The 10,572-nt window shown below is 37.3% G+C and overlaps 1 protein-coding gene across 1 annotated transcript; it reads left to right on the top strand.

The window, feature by feature from the left end:
• Window positions 1-209: 209 nt before the first annotated feature.
• Las (lipoyl synthase, mitochondrial) lies at window positions 210-9,432 on the top strand. Its single transcript, XM_028302543.1, has 8 exons — window positions 210-503; window positions 597-792; window positions 1,262-1,395; window positions 2,345-2,501; window positions 2,919-2,976; window positions 3,384-3,536; window positions 6,136-6,257; window positions 8,758-9,432. Exons 1-8 carry the CDS (start codon window positions 456-458, stop codon window positions 8,991-8,993), a joined length of 1,104 nt encoding a protein of 367 aa, XP_028158344.1. The 5' UTR covers window positions 210-455; the 3' UTR covers window positions 8,994-9,432.
• The last annotated feature ends 1,140 nt before the right edge of the window (window positions 9,433-10,572 follow it).

Below are 10,572 nucleotides of genomic sequence, written 5' to 3'. Positions count from 1 at the left end.
ATACTTATAGGTCGCGCAATGAGAGTTGATGGTTGAGCCATCAACAAAACAAGCACGCTGATTAGCTTCAACTTTCACTGAGCGACTTAATTTCAGCAACTTTTTTGAAATAAAAAATATTAGGGTTATTGTGAGAATCGGCCAGTTATACAAGAATCATTCCCTTTAGGCTTTTGACAGTGACAATTACTGTCTGTCATTGTGATGTTGAAATCTTGTTCCATTGTGGTACAATTTTTATACAGTCGAAATTCACCACTGTTTTATATAGAAATCTCAATACATTTGAAAACACCAGCGTTGAATAGAGAAAATTAGTTAACTAAAAACAAACACAGCTTCATTGCGATGTTACGATAAAAACAAGACTTAATTTTAAAATTTGTTGTGTTTTCACATCTTTTGTGGATTTCCATTCGTAAGCACGGTGTAATTAACGATAATTATTATTAATTATGCTCCGAAACAACGCCAGATATTGTTTTCTGGTTAAAAAATGTGACGTAAGTAAAGTTCATAACCTTTTGATTCTGAATCAATAATTCTCTGTTTTAATGACTTTTAAATGATAATGTAATTTATTTCTCAATTTTTAGCTTCAAAGATGTAAGCATACATCAAGTAAACTTGACGCCATCAGAGAAAAACTTAAGGAAGGACCCAGCTTAGCAGAATTTGTGTCAGAAGACAGACCGAAAAATTGGGAGGAATATGAAGGGAAACTTAAAAGGGAAAAAGGGGAGCAAGAGCGTCTTCGTCTTCCCCCATGGCTGAAGACGACGATTCCTACAGGTTTGTACCGTATTTTCTGTATTATATTGTTTACAGAAGCCATAGTGTTGTTTCTTGGCCTTGCCATTACAGCTGATTTGCGATAAATGCTGATTTCTACTCATGGTATGGCATATTTTGATAAATATATCTGAAAGTGTTTTCTATAAATTTCTGTTAAGGTGCTCAAATACCTTTTTAATTTTATTTATATTTAAAAATATGAGAAAAAAATAAGTGTAAAGCTTTGTTAAAAAATGCCAAATCGATATGTCATTAGTATCGTAAATTATTGTAAACTTAATTTGTTTCATTATTACTTTTGAACTTATTTCCGTGCTTGTTGACTTGCAAAGATAATAACTGCTTATCTTATTAATGAGCTGATGTAATAATTATTGTTTACTTTCCATTAAATGGCCATATATTTTTAAAATACCAGGGTTTCTCATTGTCAGCTCTTTATAATACAATGGTGTCTGTGTTCTAGGTTCAAAGTTCAGTGAACTAAAGCAACAGCTCCGGACTTTGAAGTTAAGCACAGTATGTGAAGAGGCTCGATGTCCGAACATAGGAGAATGCTGGAGTGGGGGCAAACATGGCACTTCCACAGCTACTATTATGGTAACATATATTTCAGAATTTAATTTCTAATGCTAGGATTTGTGTTGAGCCAGTGTGTGCCAGGTATTTAAGCATGGAGCTGTGCCAAATTATTGAAAACTAATTAATAAATCCTATCCTATGTTATATTTTGTTCTACTAATGTGCACATTGTTGTTCTGTCTGTCAGTTTGTAAAATATAAATTGTCAATAATTTAAATAGGAATGTTTATTTTGTTAATAAAGCCAAATAAACGACATCTGACCTAGTCTGTTAACAAATATTTGTTATTATTATAATTATGCAGATAAGATGAATAGTATTGGATGACCTAAAAATAATATCAAAAGTTTCTTGCATTGTTATCTGCTTACTTGAATATAGGACACTAAATTGGATTCAGAACTTTATTTTATACAAGAGAATTGACTACCAACTTCCAACATGCTTTCCTCATGGGTCAAATACATGAACATCAGAGGTGCAATAAAATCTGTTGTATGCAGATAACATCTGTAAGGCGTTTGACATAATATAGCGTACATTTTGATCTGTTAAATGACTACGATTGCTTTGCACAATTGCACCTCTGGCCTCCACAACCTGTCTAGCCAAGATCAACATTTCTTGCCTGTTGTGGCACATTAGCGAGGAACATGTGTTTGCAGTGGAGACCACATGACCTGATAAGGATGATGAATCGGTAAGATATATCACGGCGCGCATCTTAGGCTGGTTTTAGAGTCGCGCTGACCGCACGCTGATCGTCGGCGCTGACAGATCAATATGTATGTAATTGAAGGGAACGTTCCTGAGTGACGCTGACCGCTCGGCGCCGACGCTTCATACAATTCGGCTATCAGCGCTGACGGTCAGCGTGCGTCAGCGTGACTCTAAAACCAGCCTTAGCCCGCCTGGTGAGTGCAAATGCGATAGCCCTCATTGGCATCTCATATTGTTGTCCCCAGCTTATGGGCGACACTTGTACTCGAGGCTGCATGTTCTGCTCGGTGAAGACGTCTCGAGCGCCGCCGCCGCTGGATGTAGACGAGCCTCGCAACACGGCGCTCGCCATCCACCAATGGGGGCTCGGGTACATCGTGCTAACCTCGGTGGACAGAGACGGTCAGTGACACAACACTAGTGCTACTTACAGGTTGTTTCAGCTGTGAACTTTGGACTGTTATCGGAGCAATTTCTAGCAGAAATTGTTCTGGATTTCTAGGATTAAATAGATATTTGTTACACCACCATTTTGATGCACTTTCAATGAGACCCAAGAACATTGTTGAAATTTTCAATTTCTTGCTACAAATAATTATGTCAAAAACTGTATTACTGTGTTTTAGCAAATAAACGTTTTGAATTTGAATTTTAATACATTAAGTTAAGACAGTTGGACGTTTCCTATGTGATCGTCCCTACGTCGTTATTTCAAAAACTAGTCCATTCAAATCTGCAATGCCCTGGCTATGTGAGTTCATGAAGACTATGAGAAATCACCGAATGAAAGTGACTAAAACAACTCATATTTCTTTACAGATCTACCAGACGGAGGCTCGTCACATTTCGCTGAAACTGTAAAAGAAATCAAGAGACAGTAAGTAACATCTATCTATACTTTATAATAAATCTGTAGAGAGGTCAATTTGGCATGCAGGTATCTTAGTAAATTTAAAGCTTAGTTACAACAGGATATTGCAAAATTCCCACGGGAACGGGAGTTAGCGGGAAAAAACATTTGTATGAAAAAATCTAAACCGCTTAAGTTAGATGAAGAGGGTAAAACGGGATGCACGCGTACGAAGTCGCGGGCGGCCGCTAGTTTTTTAAATATGTGTATTTAGATGGCATAAATGAATAGCAAGTACTGCACAAGTATATTTTTCAGCATTAAATGTTTCCCAACCCACCTGGGGAGTGTAGGCCAAATACTCCATTTATCTCTGGTAAATTAGAGGGGGGTTTCCTCATGAACACTAAAGAATGATTTTAATGCATTTCCAGAAACAGCGAGATCCTAGTGGAATGCCTGGTGCCCGACTTCCGAGGCAACCGTGAGAGCATCGAAAGGATCGCGCTGTGCGGCCTGGACGTGTTCGCGCATAACATCGAGACTGTCGAGCGACTCACGCCCTTCGTACGGGACCCTAGAGCTGGGTATGTGTTTGTTTTTATACTGGACGAGCTCCCAAGTGCCTCATATAGGGGCATAAGGTTGTAAAATACTACATCATTATATTCTAAAAGTCTACTGCTGGACATAGAACGCTACAGTCCCACACTTATTATACTTGTCCAACACTGAACCGTCCCAGCTATGACATTAACAGGAGGGCGCTACTATCATACTGGGTTCATCATCATCATCATCTTTTTAGCCATAGGACGTCCACTGCTGAACATCCCAAGTAACATTTTACTCCATTTAAGAGTTCAATAGTCGTTCACATGTACTCCACAAGCTGTGTATGTCAGCTGTATACGAGCTGTATAGCTTGCTATAATGCTTTTATAGAACCAGTTTGGGCACAAATTAGACAGCTTTAAGTTCACTATGGCTGTACATTAGCAGTATAATAGCATTATAATAGCAGTTTAAGTAGTAACATCGTACTTAAGGCTGACTTACGGCACTATATGGGACGCAGTGTGAACCATACAACGTACGTGAGGACAATAAAGAGTAACAAGTGGCTAAATGCACAGCTTTCAAAGTTATAAAGTCCGACAAAAGTACTCCAATGCTACATAAAGTTCACGTGTGTCCTAAATTATTTCCACATTTTAATATTAGTTTGGTATTTGTACGTGAGTGCCAAGAGGAAACAACTCGGGCGGATAATATAATCATTTATGCAAATAATAACACGGGTTTTAAATACTTAATAATGTTAATGCCATTGGGAATGCAACTTTATCGTGAAATGTATACATATTTACAGCTAAAATATTTACGCGCCTCTGTAAAAACGCGATATTCATTTTAAAATATTTAAAACTGGCTGAGAGGAAATCTACAATTTTCAGTTTTTGATATTGTATTGGCATTATAATTATACTACGGTAATTAATTATAACATGAAACCAAAACTCAATCGCTCTATCTGCGAATTTTGTGATAAATCTGCATTAATTTTGGAGATTTATTTGGTAAATATTTTAGGTTATGTAGAACAAAATGGTGGAAATGAAATACGGCTATGTGAACTGTTATAACTCCAATTTAATGCGGTGAGCGTATATTAGGTTCACATGTGTTCTGTTAGAATGCTGTTATCTATATTAAGTTCCACATTTGTACCACTACAGCGCTAATGTCTATAAATTTATTCTAATGTGAACTTATGTACAGCTTTAAGATGTACCTAGTTCAGGTCAATTGTGTATCTTTAATTCTTTCAAATACTGAAATTTTAGAGATCCGCAATAAAAATTATTAATGTCCGTTAAATCGCCTAGCCCAGGTACTAATAGTCAAGTATGAATACCTAAAGCATCAGACGGTAGTGTTCCCGGTTTAAATTCGTTTATTATGCCTGACAATTTATTCAAAGCGGAATGAGGAATACGATTTTCAATAGCCCATGTTCTTATTTTTTTGCTAAAGGTTAAATAATTGTCTAAATCAAAATTGTATTCACTATCACTAGAACTGCAATCATCACACTCTGATATCTGTATATTTTGAAGGGAACTTTCAGGTTCAGGCATAATATTTTCCTCTGCATCATGTACAGAACCACCATAAATACAACTAAAAACAGGCTTGGGGAAAAGTGTAATAGAATATCACATTCACATTCATTTTCAGCTTAAAGCAAATAAGAGTAGTACTTGTGGACAAATAAACTGCTATTGATGTTAATGGACAACACATATAGTCCTTTTAACAGCCTACAGTGCACATGCGAACCATTGAAACACTTTTGTACAGATAGTAAAAAAAGGTTATTTTATTAACACAAACAAGTCCTACTACAGCTACTAGCTGTATAACAGTCTAAAACAAGTAAACATAACAGCCTTTGGCTTTATAAATGACCACGTGTGTTCTATTAAAATGCTAGCTCTATAACATCGTACAAGTAGGCCGTTAAACAGCAGTTGCCGTATCTCTACCCTCCTATAATGCTCTTAGTCAGACGGCTGACTAAAGGATAGTTGTTAGAGTATTATAACACCAACAATCGTATAAAAGTATAACTCTACACTAGTCTACACTCCTATAAGTCCCTTAGACAGGTATAGGTGTAATTAATTGCAATAATACAGCTTATACATCACGAGTGAACTGTACTAATGCTTTAAGTACACATTGGAACTAAATGTGAACTCTTAAATGGAGTAAAATGTTACTTGGGATAGGCCTCCCCCAATGCTTTCCATGTTGATCGATTGGTAGCGGCCTGCGTCCAGCGCTTCCCCGCTACCTTTACGATGTCGTCGGTTCACCTTGTAGGTGGACGTCCCACGCTGCGTTTTCCGGTACGCGGCCTCCATTCCAGAACCTTTCTGCCCCATCGGACGTCAGTTCTGCGTACTATGTGCCCTGCCGATTGCCAATTCAGCTTGCTAATCCGTCGGGGTACTGGTTCATATTGGGTTATTAGTTTAAATTTTTGCCACGTTGGACAACTCCAAACTGTGCCATTGCAGGAGTGCGCTACTATCAATATTGGATTATTAGTTCTGATTTTTACCACATGACGTTTCAGAATCGTTTGAATATAATATCATTGTAATTTTATATTTCCAGTTACCGCCAGACGTTGAAAGTGTTAGAAACGGCGAAGGAGATCAACCCGGACCTCGTGACGAAGTCGTCAATAATGCTGGGACTGGGCGAGACGGACCAACAAGTGGAACAAACAATGAAAGGTAACATCCTTACACTAAACTTAAATGTAATTCGAGTCACTACAGGGTGTTAGGTAAATGGGTATATGAGCCGACACTAGCCTATGTTAACATGGGCATTTAAATGGTATGGTGAAGTCAGAAATTCGATATCATCATTTTTATTTATTTAATTTTCATACAAAATATTTTTTATGATGTCCGATTTGTATGAAAATTTAAATAATTANCGGCTATGCAGGCGCGGATCCAGCCCTCAAAAAAGGTTGTGGGCACGGCCACTAAAAATTAGCAAAGTGAGAGTTGGATTGGAGTACGAACTCACTCACGCCACGGTAATACTATCTATAGTATTACCGTGCTCACGCTCAATCACGCTCGATTTTTAAAGGCTCATCAGTCACCCGCTTTTATCATCAGCCTATCGATCTTAACAATAGATCATAAATAAAACAAGCAAATTAGGGTTGTGGGCATGCCCACAGTGCCCACAACGGTGGATCCGCGCCTGCGGCTATGTGAACTGTTATAACTCCAATTTAATGCGGTGAGCGTATATTAGGTTCACATGTGTTCTGTTAGAATGCTGTTATCTATATTAAGTTCCACATTTGTACCACTACAGCGCTAATGTGTATAAATTTATTCTAATGTGAACTTATGTACAGCTTTAAGATGTACCTAGTTCAGGTCAATTGTGTATCTTTAATTCTTTCAAATACTGAAATTTTAGAGATCCGCAATTAAAATTATTAATGTCCGTTAAATCGCCTAGCCCAGGTACTAATAGTCAAGTATGAATACCTAAAGCATCAGACGGTAGTGTTCCCGGTTTAAATTCGTTTATTATGCCTGACAATTTATTCAAAGCGGAATGAGGAATACGATTTTCAATAGCCCATGTTCTTATTTTTTTGCTAAAGGTTAAATAATTGTCTAAATCAAAATTGTATTCACTATCATTAGAACTGCAATCATCACACTCTGATATCTGTATATTTTGAAGGGAACTTTCAGGTTCAGGCATAATATTTTCCTCTGCATCATGTACAGAACCACCATAAATACAACTAAAAACAGGCTTGGGGAAAAGTGTAATAGAATATCACATTCACATTCATTTTCAGCTTAAAGCAAATAAGAGTAGTACTTGTGGACAAATAAACTGCTATTGATGTTAATGGACAACACATATAGTCCTTTTAACAGCCTACAGTGCACATGCGAACCATTGAAACACTTTTGTACAGATAGTAAAAAAAGGTTATTTTATTAACACAAACAAGTCCTACTACAGCTACTAGCTGTATAACAGTCTAAAACAAGTAAACATAACAGCCTTTGGCTTTATAAATGACCACGTGTGTTCTATTAAAATGCTAGCTCTATAACATCGTACAAGTAGGCCGTTAAACAGCGGTTGCCGTATCTCTACCCTCCTATAATGCTCTTAGTCAGACGGCTGACTAAAGGATAGTTGTTAGAGTATTATAACACCAACAATCGTATAAAAGTATAACTCTACACTAGTCTACACTCCTATAAGTCCCTTAGACAGGTATAGGTGTAATTAATTGCAATAATACAGCTTATACATCACGAGTGAACTGTACTAATGCTTTAAGTACACATTGGAACTAAATGTGAACTCTTAAAGCTATGTCAAAGTAATGCCCGAAGAGGAAGCGCAGTAGAGGATCTTTTTGACGTTGCGACGGAATCGGACGTGCTTAGGCTCGAAAATATCGAGATCTAGTGATGTCGATGTTTTGCTATCGTTCTGTAGCAGTTCATTGTAAAGCCGACACATTCGTACTACTGGGTTGAAAAAGGACGTGTTATTCTTGAATACTTGCAATACAAATGTCTTTTTGCGGTTTCTAGAAAGAATTCTGGCGTTAAAGTTAAGCAAGGAAAGCAAAATAGGGGAGTCAAAGGCAGAGTGCAAAATCTTATGTAGGTGAAGAAGATCCTGTTGCTTTCTACGCACTATCAATGGTGTCAACTTGAAGTGGCGAAGCCTGTCCTGATAGGACACCAGTTTTCGGTGGAGTCCGGCTCTGAAGGATAAGATCCTGAGGCATTTTTTTTGTACCCTTTCAATTCTCTCAGAGTGAACTGTGTAGCTGGGTGCCCAGATTACAGAACAGTATTCTAAGCAGCTTCTGACAAGGCTATAGTAGGTATAAAGAAGACTTAGGAGAATTAAAATGAAGATATCAATTTTCTGACGCTACCATACCATTTATATGACCGTGTTAACATGGGCTAGTGTCGGCTCATATACCCATTTACCTAACACCCTGTATATGAATATATGAGTCACCAAAACAATTTGCAGTCACTGATGACATCGCCTATTTGCTTTAATAGCGCGCTATCACTGGTTGGTTTTTATTGGCGGTCAAGGTGTAGAGATCCTGGCTACAGAGTAGTTGCAGCAGTGGAATGTGATGCAGGATAACATGCAAAAAATATTTATTAAGCAATTAATTATGAACTTTGTACGCTTCCATTACAGATCTTCGTTCAGCAGGCGTGGACTGCGTGACCCTAGGCCAGTACATGCAGCCTACCAAACGCCACCTCAAAGTCTTCGAGTACGTCACTCCCGCCAAGTTCAAGCAGTGGGAAGACAGAGGCAATGAGCTCGGCTTTCTGTATACAGCTAGTGGGCCCTTAGTTCGGTCCTCGTATAGGGCTGGGGAGTTCTTCATCGCGAGCCTGCTGAAGGATAGAAAGTCGAAGCGACAGTGACCGATAGATGGCGCTGCCGTTAGTTCCGATTGACGGCGATAGATGGCGCGATATTAGTATAATTTAGGAAAAATAAGCTACTGAACGTTAAAATAATTGGATGTAGCTTTTTGACTCATTGATACGTTGTTTCACTATATTATTTTGTTGTCGAAGGATTTTCATTAGCAATAATAGCATCTATATTTTTTCCTATGTCACGTTTCCTACGTCATAGGTTTATACGTATCAATAGATGATACTTCGAATCTTTTTAACACATATTCCTACTTTTTTCAAAATTTTGAACAGTTATATTATAAACTTTGATTGACTCAATGGAATATACTACACTGTTTTACTGTAGAAAACACCGAGGCTTACATCATAATAAGCTAGTATGTAGCTTGTACATAATAACTTTAGATATTAATATTTGTTATGTAGTGAATATATTATACTATGTATAAAGGATAAAATATTATTTATTTTTACATTTACATAATGTAACTATTGTAAACTAGAACCTCAATCTGCGCTGTGTATATTTTGTTATTTATTGTTATCAAATAAATGATTTAATTTCAGATAAAGATGGTTTTATTATGTATTTCATAACATAAACGTTACTTCGTCGATTTAGGGTGGATTCGACCAAACAAGAGTAAATATTAATCTCATAATAAATCGTCAGTTTTGCCATATTTTTCATACTGAAACTGTCAATGTCAGTTATACCAGGAGTTATTCTCGGATAAAAGTTTGGTCGAATCGGGCCTTGGTAGATTCTATACCTGCTCAAATACTTATCCCAACGCATAGATTGGTAAAACTTAATACCTACAAACCTAAGAGATGGCTGGCTTTAATGGACATGGCGCACAATTTTTGTTGAAGATGCCAAAAAAAACTACAAAAAATTAGAATGAATACTGTATTTTTACTTTTTTGATATCTTTAAAAATGACTGAAATATTCAAGCTCAAAGTGCGCTCTTCCGCTAGTAGCGATTTTCCGTGCGGATTTTAAAAATGTGACGTAGTAACATGAAAAGCAGCATGTAAGATATTATCTGTGTACAATGGTTAGAATGGTTAGTAGGGGAGCCGAAGCGGGAATTTCGGGACTTACTAAAGAGTGGCAGACTAACATACAAGGAAATACTTTGTACCTGGTTGATTACCTCTAAGTATGAATTTTTGATATAAAACGGCATTAGTTCCTATGCCTCTCACCCAAAAAATACCTCAATTAAGCCCAAATTTGAGACCGCAGCCAAACTTAAAGTGACGATAGAAACTAGCCTAGATGGAGGACACATGAAATTGAACTTCTGCTTCTTCATTGATAAAGACTTATCATTTACCATACCTTATCATTTTGTATTCCATTTTCAAGTCACTTTTTTTTCGCTTACTGTGAAACAAAACGTGGGATTTTTTTAAATCTCAGGTCTTTTGAACGCACATCTGAACGATGTCTGGTTTTAATTTCTTCAGTTACTTCGTGACCATGGCGCTTGCAACAGTGCCGAAATATTGGAAACTCAAAACTAAGGTACATGGTAGCAATCCCGTCAGTAATAATAATAGGAAAATGT

The sequence above is a fragment of the Ostrinia furnacalis genome, unplaced genomic scaffold, assembly GCF_004193835.3.
Source record: "Ostrinia furnacalis isolate ACB-3 unplaced genomic scaffold, ASM419383v2 OfSCF1131, whole genome shotgun sequence".
NCBI classification, from domain to species: domain Eukaryota; kingdom Metazoa; phylum Arthropoda; class Insecta; order Lepidoptera; family Crambidae; genus Ostrinia; species Ostrinia furnacalis.
Note: the sequence above shows the minus strand (reverse complement) of the source record. Positions and strands in the feature narration are given on the sequence as shown.

What these genes read in the sequence shown, in the direction of transcription:
- Las (XM_028302543.1), top strand. Translation starts at nt 456, where the DNA reads ATGCTCCGAAACAACGCCAGATATTGTTTTCTGGTTAAAAAATGTGAC. An exon ending in TTCTGGTTAAAAAATGTGAC is followed by an intron (nt 504 to 596) that starts GTAAGTAAAGTT and finishes CTCAATTTTTAG; the next exon opens with CTTCAAAGATGTAAGCATAC. An exon ending in GTAAAAGAAATCAAGAGACA is followed by an intron (nt 2,977 to 3,383) that starts GTAAGTAACATC and finishes ATGCATTTCCAG; the next exon opens with AAACAGCGAGATCCTAGTGG.